At 36.3% G+C, this 13,194-nt stretch overlaps 1 protein-coding gene across 9 annotated transcripts in view; it reads left to right on the top strand.

Annotated features, from left to right (window-relative positions):
* ABI3BP (ABI family member 3 binding protein) overlaps positions 1-13,194 on the top strand; it is a 140,859-nt gene that overhangs the window by 75,968 nt on the left and 51,697 nt on the right. For 6 of the 9 annotated variants that reach the window (XM_032677835.1, XM_032677831.1, XM_032677836.1 and 3 more), the window contains 12 exons: positions 4-69; positions 507-569; positions 1,596-1,655; positions 2,038-2,103; positions 3,133-3,207; positions 4,241-4,315; positions 5,307-5,381; positions 6,203-6,280; positions 6,834-6,908; positions 8,129-8,194; positions 9,397-9,477; positions 12,644-12,712. In XM_032677835.1, the coding sequence (XP_032533726.1) occupies positions 4-69; positions 507-569; positions 1,596-1,655; positions 2,038-2,103; positions 3,133-3,207; positions 4,241-4,315; positions 5,307-5,381; positions 6,203-6,280; positions 6,834-6,908; positions 8,129-8,194; positions 9,397-9,477; positions 12,644-12,712 (849 nt within the window). The remainder of the gene's footprint in view (positions 1-3; positions 70-506; positions 570-1,595; positions 1,656-2,037; positions 2,104-3,132; positions 3,208-4,240; positions 4,316-5,306; positions 5,382-6,202; positions 6,281-6,833; positions 6,909-8,128; positions 8,195-9,396; positions 9,478-12,643; positions 12,713-13,194) is intronic. The other 3 variants (XM_032677830.1, XM_032677837.1, XM_032677838.1) reach the window with 3 other exon arrangements.

Genomic DNA, 13,194 nt, shown 5'->3' with positions numbered 1-13,194 from the left:
TAGCTCTCCCAAGACCAGTCCTGGAGCCCACAACTTTTCCATTCCTGAAAACCACGAGGACAGTGAAGGGTAAACAGTGATTCCATCATAATTGCTATCACTTTGAAATACTTAAATATGAAAAACTGTATTTTAAAATTTAGTCAACACATTTCAATTTTTTTTCCTGATAGTGTCAATGCCAAATATGTCAGCAAGATGATCAGTCATTTATATAAAATATAAGGAGACACTTAAGTTTTAAGATTCACGATCACTTTTCATAATTTTCTGCTCTATAGGCTTAGTTCACTAGAAGATTAACTGTATTCTGTAGTCTGTATTCTACAGACTAACTCAACTAAGCCACCCAGATTTAAAAATGGAATAATTCTGTAATGAATGCAAATAGTTACGTAAAAAAATGTAATATAGGCTTGATTCATCTAAAACTCTGTACTAACATTGCTTTGAAAAAAAAGTGTTTGTCTCTATTTTCTGAAGGTAGTTTTCTGATTTAATCTTAGTTACTCAGAGACCAAAGCTGAAACCTACTTCCCCTCACTTTGCAAGCCAAGGAACAGTGGAGGGTAAATATTATATTTTCATTTATTTGCTTTTTCTGTGCCATCACTTGACATCATTTTCATCTGCTTTGAGCAATACCTAGATTTGTTAACACACTTTAAAACATTTGCCATACTCATGATAATTATGATGTTTGAACCAATGCTTTTTCCATCACTTGAAAAATCGATTTTGAAGGGACCAGTGACAAAGAGAATTTGTCATAAAATTCCTGTGTGTCTCTAGGTGAAGTTTTTATTTTGAAAATTCTTTCTAGGACTAAATATTCCAATATGGCAGAAACATAATTTTACTTCCTCTTACTAATGTGGTATAGGTGTCTTATGGATTCCTTAGAGTACATAAATTAATTCTTCCTTATTCAATAAGCACTGAAGTTCAAGCTTGATGAATAGGTATGTTAATCATTGGCTCAGGTACTAACTGTAAAGAAGAACGGGAATTATCCTATACCATGGGGAGTGGAGAGGCCTTTCATGTGAGGTCTGTTCTATGTAAAAACAATAATAGTAGTGAAAACAGTAAGAAAATACCTATTTGCAAAAATTATTAATCTTTTAAGAAGGGTTGGACTTATGACTGAATACTGATAGTATAATGTGCAGTTTCTTCCTCCATGCTAGAATAATTACCAATTAGTATTTGCAGTTGCTTGCATTGGAGATATGCACAGAACATGTCATGTTGAATTTCTAATTCTAAGATGAGTCCTGGCTCCGTTGTTCTCTCTGCAATTACGGTTGTTTCAGCATCTTTCAAGGAAATGTAAGGAGTGGTAAATTAGACACTGAGGCATTTTTAAGCTGATGGAGAGCCATTTAGTTACTGAGGTTCAAGGACTGTTGTGATACTTGCAACCACAACAAGACAGTTGACTCTTGATTTGATCACTGAGTCACAAGGTAATGCCAGGAAAAAGCATGTGTGGCCCTAAGTACAGATATCTGGGGGCTGGGAACTGATGCTGCTTGTACTGCTGTGGCAAGGCTGAGTAGATATCTCAAGATCATTTCCATGTCTGACTGTAGCACCCAAGAGACCAGCCCTGGAATCGACCTTGTCTGCTTCACCAGAAACCACAAGGATGGGTAAATAGCCAGCCATTCCCTTCCTTCCTTCGTCACTTTGGCAATGCTTTTCCCTACAGTGGTGAGCCTGTTCAGATGTGCTGATGTCCTGAGAAGTGGGGTCAATGATGTGGTTGGATCTTCATGGCTCCTTATTAGAAATTGTTGCATTTGTGAGCTTTCTGTGGCCTTTCTTGGGGTTCCATTTCTAGGTTTCCTCTGACACCTTGGGCTACCTCTGCCCATTGAAAGACAGCATCCTGCTACTGCAGGATGTGATGCTGTGACAGGGGAGCCTGGCCCAAGCAGGGCCGTGTCTCCTTTTCTGTAGCTCTGTCTTGATATGACCCTGCAACAGCAGCCTGTCTGAGGACCTGAAGATGGTTTTTGTGTTTGATCTTAGCTACTCGAAGACCAAGGCTGAAGTCCACCACTCCTTCCTCTCTGGCAACCAGGCAAACTGTGATGGGTAACTAGCAACCCCCTTCTTTTTCCATTGTCTCCCATCTCTCTCGCTCCCCATCACGCCTCCCACCCCAAACCACCTGGCATCCTTCTCATCTCCCATGGACAATATGAAGACCTGTTGGTGCAGCTTGGCTTGCTGAAGCACTCACCACACTGGTTCTGCAATTCTGCTCTTTGATCCCATGCTTTTTCCACTGCTGACAAGTATTTTCTGCAGGAAGCATGTGACATCTTGCAGAGAGACCATGTGATTGCACCTTGCCTTCAGCTCCATCCCCCTGCTTCTTTGTTTGTTGGGAGAGGGTCTTGCCTTCTCTGTTCCAATATGACAGCATTTTTCAGAGGCAAATCCCATCGGGGCTTGCACAAGAGGACAGCACAGCAGTTCAGCCACCCTCCAGGGAGTCCTGGTGCAAGGGTGCAGCTGTTTGTTGCTTCATCACTGACTTTCAAGGTGGCTGGTTGTCTTCTGCCCACAGCTTTACATTGCCATCACCTCGGTGCGAGAAGCTCTGCTCTGCTGCTGCTTTTGAGGCTGTGTTAGGGTTTTAAGCTCTTTTCAGCTTTCAGTGAATCATGGCATGTTTCTTCAAGGTTCAAGACACCAGCAGCGTTTGGTGGTAATGATATTTCTTGCAGGTCTGATAATGATGCAAGATGGGAATTGTCCCAAGAGATCTTGTTGTGCTTTTAGTCCAACTTATTTCTCTTGGGGCTTACATTGGAGAAAAGTGTAAATGTAGAGATGAAAGGGCCACACGTTACTTCAGGAATTGGATATGGCAGTTTCACATTTCTTGTAATGTGATATCTTCTTCATATTTCTTGTAACTGCTTCTTCATCTTTTGCATCAGCAGTGCATCTTCACACATTTACATTAGATAATCCATTGCATGTGCATTTGAGACATTTTCTGCTCTCACGTCCCTAGTTTCTTAGTAACATGTTGAAATCTGTTCAGTCTATATGTTCAGATGATACCAAAAAGAATATTTTGTTTTGTTTGTGCTGTTGGTTTTTTTTTTCCAGCTTCACTGGACTCTAATCATATTACTTTCCTGTCCCAAACATCTGCATCTGCAGAAATATCAAAAGTAGAGACTGGTAAATCATATTTATGATACTTCCATAACTTAGTATTTGGTTTTGCATCAAGGATGTTACAGTTAGAGGCTGTTTGCTCTGATTGCTTAGTGTTGTCTGAAGTGGAATTTTGTCTCCAGTGTCTGATAGTTAGGCGCTATAACTACATGGTGATATTCTGTGGCAGAGGATCAAATAAATAGTAAACCAGAGCAATTAATATTGTTTTGTGTTGTTTTAATCTCTTGAATATAAGGACCAATAGCTAAATGGATTAATTGTCAGTTATAAAGATATATTCTTGACTGGGATATTTTGCCATAAGGGATTTTCAGTTAGCTTGCATAGTACAGATTATTTTGCAGTTTTCTCTATTTCTAAACATTTCTTTCAAGTTATGTTGTTATTTCACTTCTGAACTTATCTTACTGGGGTTATAGGTATTCAAGATTAAATTTGTATTCATAGCAAGAGATGAGAAGGAGAATTATCCTAAGCCTGGAAGTCAGTATTCCAGCAGTATTGTTTTGGATTTGCTGCCTCACTTTATGGCTCTATCACAATAGTTGTGTTAATTTATATTATGTCAATTAGATAAAATATCACAAATGACAAATTGCATGATATATTAAAATCTGTAACTCAAAATACTGACATCCGCTGTATTGAAACAAGCAAAGCTTTGGCAATAGAAATACCTGGTTGTAGAAATTCATATTTGTTTGTATTTAAAGTATGTAGGTCTCTTGGTGCAGGTGAAGTCAAAAGCACAGGGTTTTCCTGTTACATGTGCACAGACATATCAATTGACTCCTGTTGTTGCCTGCTTTAGGGAGACCGCAGTTTCTGTCAGGGTGTGTCTTTTAGGTGCATGTGACATCTTCAAAACTTTGAGGTTTTGTTCCTCTCTTTTCAAGCTGGAAATCTTGTGAATTTATTGTAGTGGTGTTGGCATCTTGCAAAGCAATGCAAAACAATCTTTCTGATTCCTCCCCCCCCTTCATGTGTCTGCATCGTATGAATCTGTCTCAGGGCTATTTACATTTTTCTGCAGCTACAAGTTCAGCTGACCTGGAAAAATCTGTGCCTTCACTTTCCAGAACACCTCATGTGTTAACAACAACTACGGGTAACAGTAACGCATTAGCTTTTCCATTAAACTCTTTTTGATGTTTTGACAGCAATTTTTGAAATCTTATTAATCCTAGATGTTTTGGTCATTTTCCATATTGTCTTCTGCTTGAGTCATGATCATTAGTGTAGACAGACAAAGTACTCATTTTTACATGACAACTTGTCCTTACTGCTGAGAAGCTCACTTGATAGTGTTCCTCACATTTGTTTCTCAAAAAGCTACTAGGACTACTTTGGGATATACTTACATGAAGTAATCTTGATTTAATACTACCACTACTATTACTACTAATACTAATAATAATTACTAAATTTTAATAAGAATCTTTAAATTACTTGTTTTTTTTCTTACAAACTTAATTGTTATACACTTAGATAGAACACATTTACGTACTATATATTGTTTTGTCAGCATGGGAAGCTTTTTTCTAACTATTTTTTTCTGTTCAGTGACTTCTTTTAACTTCATTTTACCCTTGTTTTTCATGTGTATATATGTACATAGATTATATGACATTAAAAATCATTAACAAAGTACAAAGTACTGACAGAAAATAAAGCACTGAAAAGAATTAAGGCAGTCTTTTTTTCCCCACAGAAATATGTTTGTAGGGCTTTTTTAGTTTTTGTATATTACAATTTTTCTGCCTTTTTTGGAGTGATTTATCTGTATAAGCATGGTGTTAGAAGTTCTTTTACCTTCATATTTTCTGGGCTGCTTCAAAATACATAGGCCATGCTGTCTAAAGTAATATGAACTTTAGCTGACTGACAATTTAGTTTTAGCTCTCATTTTAACAACTAACTTCAGCTCACACTCTAAACCAGCACTGCTCCATTGCTGAGGTAACGCATGTTTATGGTGGGTGGACCTTTGCATTGCAAATTAGGTATAGCCTTTAACATTTTTGTTGTTCTTCTATAACTAAAAAAGCTATGTGTAGAATTATAATCAGAGATTATTGTGATTACTGTTTTTTTTATAGTTTTCAGTGGCATTCAGCCTGTTTTTTCAAGCCCTGTGACACCTAGTAAGCCTGAAATAGCAGGTCCTGGACCAGGTACAAAAATCTCTACACCTAGTTCTTTATTCAGTAGCTCAAATCATGCTCTAAAACTGACTGAAATGAGTACACTGATAGCACTTTCAGTGCATGTTTTGATTAGTCCCCTAACACCTGAATTTTGAAAATATGTTCCTGCTGGTGTTTGAAATTAGTGCTTTCTCACAGTTACAATGCATGTGACAACTCATAATCACATGAGTCTCTTTCAGTATTTTGAAAGAAATGCCACATAGATAATTGAGAAACAGTATTTGTATGTAGTTATGATGAAAACACTGTGATGTGAGCTGTAGGCTGCATTTTATTGTTGTAGCCTCATTAAAAAGATTAAGGATAGTGTATCCTTAACAGCACGAAATTGGTTAACAGTCATAGACATGATGCTTTTGGACTGAAGCCATGGTTGGATCAGCTGTCAGCTTTCTTCTCCAAATGTTGTATGTTTTAATGCCTGACAAATTTTTTTACATGTCCTCTTCAATAGATTCCTGCATTTTACACAATATCACCTCCCTTGAGTATTGCACCAAAACCCAAAATCTTCAAGAGCTCTGCTTAAAATCTTACTCAGCAGTGGTTGAGATCCAGAGCAGTTGCAATGAAGGCAGGAGGAAATAAACATCCATCAAAAATGTGCCAATTTATAGTGACTGAAGCTCTGTGCAGCTCTGAGTTTCTCCCTAATAAATACTTAGCTGTACAAGCATTAGTTAAATATTTGTTGTTCTTGTAAAAACAAATTTGTTTTTGCTTAAGAAAGAAGAGTTTTTTCCATTAGCTCTTTGCTCTCTTATGACTGTCATAATTTCTTCCAGCAGCAACAAGTGAATCCATTCTGGAATCTTTCACACCTAAAACTTCTCGTCCTTTTCAATGGCCAAGGGTAACATTAGGTAATGCTGTTTTCACCCAGTGAAAAACTCTGTGTTTGTTTTGAGCACTTCATCCCATTTGAATGCATTTCTTCTAGCATATTGTCTCACATGCATAAACATTCTTTTTCCTGGTTGGAGAGTCTTGTCCTTCCATTTTCATTAGACTGATTGTTCTTGACATATTTGTGTATGAGAACATAGTTCTGGATGGTTTTACTCTCTCAGAGAAGTAAAACTTACCTCTTGCATGATAAAACATCATCATCCTATTATGAGTGTTCTGTCTATCTCTTTTACTCCCAATGCACACGCATGTGCTGATTGTGTCTGATTGTAAAGCTTTCAAAATGGAAATTTTTATTGTTTTGGAGTCACACAATCTTATTTCTCATCAATGCACAGCATTTCAGCATCATCTCCATTCCACATTTTAAAATCCTATTTCATCAGCTAGCTTTGACATTCCATACTAAGTTGTCTTTTCTTCAATATAAACTTGTGACATGTGCTGTTTGTTATGGGAAATGCTTGTTAAACAATTTTTGATTACAAACTGAGCTCTTTCTTTCAGCTCCAAAAGAAATACCACTTATTCCTTCTAAACTGAAACCATCTGCTACCCCAGAAGTACAGGATGTGAAACCTGGTAATTGCGCGCACCATTTTTATAAGTTGGGATGCAGAGAGATGTGTTCACTAAAAATATCTAAGTGAAACTTCCTAAAAGGGACAGGATGCAATACATAAACATCCTGTTTAGCTCATCATTCTTAAATTGGTCATTTGATGTTGCCTAACATAAGGAATGAGAGTTAAACTCATCAGTTTTATGCATTTGGGTCCAGTGATAAAAACATAAACAAGTTCTCTAGTCCTGCAACCTTTCTAAAGGACTGGAATGAGAAAATTCTTCTGGGTGGCACAAGGGTGTTTTAATATCCCTTGTATGAGCAATATGTGTTATTTCTACAATCTCCCTTGCCAATCCCCATCTCCCACAGACATACTATGGCAAAGATGACATCTTTGCTAGTCCAAAGAGTTGGTTGATTGAAAGTAAAGTACTGCTCATGTGATCAGTAATCCTTCTGTAGAGAACCCAATGAAAAGCATTGCCATTTTAGTGGAAACAGGAGATCTTTCTCAAAGTAGAAGAAAAACTTTCATATACACATGAAATTTATTCTTTGACTATAGGAACATTGTCATGGTGTCATGTTTTTTTCCTTTTCTACTTTTTGTTCAAAAAACCAGATATCTACTAATTTTCTTCTTATTTGGCATTAAGAGAAATTAATTTGCCTCCTTTAGTGATTCAGGTGCTGGACCAATAAGTATTACAGTGTGGATTACTAGAGCCCTAAAATGTTTCTGTTCTCATGTCTTATAAACAGACAGGTCAGTAAAAAGTAGGAGCTGTCTTTGTCGTCTTATACCTCTCTTACAATGTACTGTAGGTACTCATTTAACATTTCAGAAAGAATTTGGTATTTAGGAGTTTCCTCTTTCACATAGATTCTCTGGTATTTGTTATAGACCACATTCTTTTCTTCAGTCAAAAACCTCATCCATCCTTTCTCACTGTTCTCCCATAATGTAAATCTATTTGCTAACTGAATGAAATAACAGATGAAAATGTCCTGAGAACGTAAAAATGGGGAAGGAAACAGACTCACACAAAGCATACAGTGTGCAATTTCATAGGAAACAAAACTAAAAGGAGTGTAGAGTCTTACGCATAAGAGTAAGGCTTCTCTAGACTGTTTAAAAAACAACTCCCCTGAACTGTTGGAATTATAACCCTCTTGGCTTGCTGCTGATACATCTACTGATTGGTTCGATTACACTTGAATTTTTCTTTTCTAGCCCCTAAACCACCACTTTTGGAGCCTAAAACTTCTCAGACTGTTGAGCAACCAAGAGCAACACTAGGTAATACATGTTTCTGTAGCTGTTGGTCATTCTTCTTTGCAGTCCAAGCCACCATCTGGACTCTGCTACTTCATCTCATAGCTTGTACTGTATTTAATCCATTTCTCTGAAAGAGGGAAAAAGTTAGGAGATAAGCATTCAGAATTGTTTTTCTAAGCTCAGGAGAAGAAGAAACCAATTTTTTTCCCCATACATTTCCTCTAGTTCTGTGGTACAGTAAAATTTTGGGAATCAGAATTGTGTTCCATTTTATTGGGAGTTTTTCTACACCAACACTCTTTACCCTCAGAAATAATCACAAACCCCTTGGAAATACAATTGAAAAGCCAAGTGCAAGGGTAATATTGTGGGTGCTAATCCTAGAACACTCAATGAAGGATTCCTGTGGCACTAGGTGAATGTGTTAATTCACTGTTTTATAAATCCTTCTGAATGTCATTTTGGCTTGAAAAACACCTCTCAGTCACTTCATGTCTCACTGTAAATGTCAAACACTTTTCCACTGTGTCTACTGCTATGAAGCAGTCTCGGAGTCCTGCTTTTTAAAGATGAACAAAATTGCTGCCTATAATGCCCAAAACTGACCTTAAAGTTCATCCAAGGTCAGACAAACAGTCAGATTAGTGAATTATAGTTCCAGCCCATGCATGTTTAGGGGGAAAAAGATTTCTAGGACTGGTTGTTCTTAATTTTTACTATTTACATGATGCTACTTCTATTTTATTAGCAGAATTCAACGACTACAGTTATGAAGCAATTCTGGTTTTTATTATTGATTCCATGTTCTTCCAGCTGCCTGCCAGTAATTTCTTTATAGTGCTGAAAATTGAGGACATTTTTGTATATTTTGTCTATTTATGTCTTCTGATGGCTTTAAATTGACCTGGAATTCAGAAGGATAAAAAGGACTATTGTTTTACTTCTTAAGTATCTTGCAAAAATGAATTTGCTAACTTAATTAGAGGAACATTAGAATCTGATTGCAAGCTATAATTACACATTTTAAATCTACTTAATTTTGCAGTGAAGAACAGGCAGGGATTTTGCTGGGGTAGTGAAGGCTTAGGAAGGTTTTTGAGAAACCCTCTTGGCATATCTGATTTTACCATTTGCTCTTGTTCCCAGTAGCCATTTGTTGCCCTTCTCATTTTTATGTGATAAAGTGGAAAGGATAAACTTATAATCCAGTATATTTTTTTCAGCTCCTAAAGAAGCAAAACTCACACCTTCTGCATCTAAACCTAGACCATCTGCCAGACCCAAAAAGCCACGAACTAAACCTGGTAACTCACTTCCATAGCCATCTTTTGTTATAGTTTATCACTTAAGTAGTGCATTTTAGCTTAAATTTATTCTGTGTGAAGTTTGGCACTTAATCATCAGAAAGATGAGGAATTCCTCTTTGAGGAATAATATTTTTGTATTGAATCCAAAAAGGAAAAAAAAAAAAGAAGCAAACCAAGAAAACTTTTAACTTTTGTATCCTAAATCACCAACTCACACAGCCCAGCATTGATACAAGTTGTTTTCCTGCTTTTCATTTCAAAATCACAAATTTTCCAACTTAGTTCAGCATAGAGCCCAGAACATGTAAATTCTCCTGCTTTGCTGATGATTATAGCATCTTACATAGAACAGTAGGATTTTTATTGATTCAGTGATCATTAATGCATATGTAGACTTAATTGAAACTGTGGAGATAAGAGTGGAATTCTGTTCTGGAATTTACTAAAGGCATATTCTATGATCTCAAATAGCACCTTCACACTGGGGTTGAATTTGGTCTGTGATGTATGGCAGAGAATAAAATACACCTGGCATTTTCTGGACCTGGAGAATAAGTAAATACAGTTACACAAATATTTATAGTGTTACATGTTTTATAATGAAGTTAAAAAGCTTAAAATTGCACAATTGTTTATTGTAAGAATGTCTCACTTAATGCTGGAAGAGATCAGACAATTTTATTAAATTCTTTCCAGATTCCCTGCAAATTATTTTTTGCTCGTAAAAAGAAATTACTCTCTTCAGACCAAATTATTCCCTGGGAAGCTTGTTAACTGAATGGTACTTATGACTTGGAACTGTCTCAAAGTGGTGTGTATAATTAGTTTTTCGTGCTGATTACAGCTGCTACATAATTTTTAGTGTAGGAAGTCCAGTGTTGTATTACAAGAATAATTACTCTTGTCTCTGCTGTAGATGCCTATGTCTGTATATAGATCTGAATCCGGCATGCTGTTTTTTGAAACAGCAGAGAAAAAAACCAACTCATTTGAAAACTGTTGCATGAAATTATTTTACGCCCTTGGACTGACAAGATCAAGATTTTATACTGATGTTTCCACACTGAATAGCTATATAACAAGTTTCTATATGACTACAAAAAAAGTGTCATGATTCTGTGTTTGTACTCATACCTCTTCCTTGTCCTTTCCTTGTTGGTGGTTTCACTCATCAATCAGGTGGAATCCTAATACACACTTTTTAATCACAATAAAGCTTGTAAGGCTTTTCCTGTAGGTAGGTAATTGTGAAATTGGCATTATTCTGATGTAACAAATGAGGATATTCTTGTTCAGAAGATATTATTTGAGGCATAAAATATGCATGGGGAGAACCTGGCTTTTGGGTGGGTGGTAAAATGGTCAAAGAGCAGGATGTTCCCGCTCACTTCGGAGTTCAGACTAAATTAGACACTTGTGTCACAACAGTCATTGTCAACTTTCCTTAACATTGAATCAAAGTAATGAAGAATATGTGACAAAATCATACTTGATCAGGGACTTACTAATGACCCACTTTGGGTCAAACAGAGATCCTGAAAGTTAATTTTGACTCTAATTGTTAATACCTCTTTTGTGCAGTTTCTGATTTTCAGTGGAGAAAAAACCTTCATTTAAAAAACCCCAAACATAGAAACAATTTTCAATCCTTCCAAACAACAAACTATACATTCTAGTGGAAGTTCACAGCTCCATTCTTTTTCTTGATATTTGGGTAATTGAATCTATTACCTGGATGAAAAAGAGTTTTTGTTGCCAACGTGATCACACCCAGCCATTGTCCTCACCTATACTATTGTTAGCATGAACACCTCTATCTAAACGTACTAAGTTCTCCATTTTTCAGAACAGGAAGTGATAGTGAATTTTCTATCATGCACCCAACTGCACTGCAACATTTTCTTTCTGGAAAAGCTTTTCAGTCTCTCCAGGGACTGAGATTCCATAACCTCTCTGGTCAACTACTTTTCTTAAATTATTTGTCTTGAAGAAATTTTTGAATATTTTACTTTCTTTGAGTAGTGGCAATAGTATTAAATACATCAACCAGTAACATGTCAGAAAATAAATTAGGGGAAAATTAAAATTCTGAAATAATTCAGTCTTTTTAACTTAAACACAATCCTCCCAGATATAATCCCCTCACCAGAAACCTTCATGCAGGGAAATAGAGACTTTTAAATTAATAAAGTCGTTTTGTATCTAAACTGACAGAGTTTTAGAAGGTCTCAGGTTTTATTGTATTTTAAGGTAATTTCCTTGAAATAAGTGTACTTGTGAGTCTTGAAATGCTTGTGAATTTCATCATGACAAGTCGCCAGTATGTCCAAAAATATAATTTTAGGCACATTGTACAACATTCATCAATCACTTTTTCTTTCCTAATTAAAATATGTGTTGTGCAAGTATAGGTAAAAAAAGATAGACTGAGAAGAGTCAAAGCAGAGTAAAAAAATGAAGTAAAGTTTGTAGGTTTGGATAAGAACAGAGGTTACTTAATGACCATAGATGTATTTAGGAATGAAAATGGACTCCAGTTGTAAAACCATGCTAATACTAAATAATTTTACAAACTTTGTCTTCAAAGATCCTTATATTTTTCAGAGTCTTTGGAGTTCATCTCTTTCAAACCTAATTAAGTACTGTAGATAGAGTCAGGAAGCTTGTTAACTTGATTATCTAACGTGCTGTGGCTCTAGTTAATCTACTGGGATCTTCAGCCTTGCCTTCTGTGACTTTACAGTTATTTACACCTGAAGTCTTTCACATCTAACCTTTGCATCACTATGGAAGAAACTCAGGAAAATTAATAGAAAGATTTACCAAAGAAAAAGGATTTCTCTGCCACTGTTTCTTTTTAGTGGCCTACAGCCATAAAAAGAAGGAGAAAAAAACTTTAGTAGAACAGGAAGATAAAGATTTAGAGGGGTCCTCTGCTGTTGTGTTCCTGTAGCATAAATGCACTTTTTAATTTTTAAGGGCCACAGAAGTCACACAGGGTAGTTATGAACATTCCCTAAATTTATCATTCACTCAGTGTTTCTGAATAGTTGGGAGGAGTTGGATTTTGACTGGGAAGCAAGAGCAGCTGAGCCATACCAGCAGCTGAAAAATAGATATAGATGCACCTGTATTTCTCTCAAGAAAATTCTCTTTATTCCTGCAGCAACCATTCCAGTGTCAGTCACTACTAGGAGTCCCTACACATATGAACGTCCAAAGACTGCAGAGGGTAATGATTATGAGTCATCTTCAGTCATTCTTCTTTTCACTGGTCTAATAATATGTGCAGTTGAAAGCACCATTTCCTGTAGGCTTCTTGCTTATTCATATGTGGCCCAAACCCAAACAAATGGAAGTATAATCTTGAGGCTTTATTACTTCTCAATGTTTCTAGCATGGAGATGTCTTCTAAGAGGTAGTATCAAAAGCATCAATTGCAATCAAAGTTTTATAGTTTTATTTGTTGTGAAGCCCATTTTTAAAATCAGTGGATGTATAGTAGATTTTGGGAGATAAGTGAGTATGGGCTATAGAAAAGGTTCTGTCTTTAGGTGTGTATGTCTGTATGTTTAATGCTACTTTATTTGTTAATGCCTTTAGAGGGGAGAGTTTATGCATTAATATTATTTTAATGTACTTTCTTTACTGGCAGGAAATTTTTATAGATTCTGCCATTTCATAATTTTTTTCCCCATTTGGCATAGTTTGTGA

The sequence above is a fragment of the Chiroxiphia lanceolata genome, chromosome 2 (assembly GCF_009829145.1).
Source record: "Chiroxiphia lanceolata isolate bChiLan1 chromosome 2, bChiLan1.pri, whole genome shotgun sequence".
In the NCBI taxonomy this organism is placed as follows: Eukaryota; Metazoa; Chordata; class Aves; order Passeriformes; family Pipridae; genus Chiroxiphia; species Chiroxiphia lanceolata.
The sequence above is the reverse complement of the archived record's forward strand: the minus strand, read 5'-3'. Positions and strand labels throughout refer to the sequence as shown.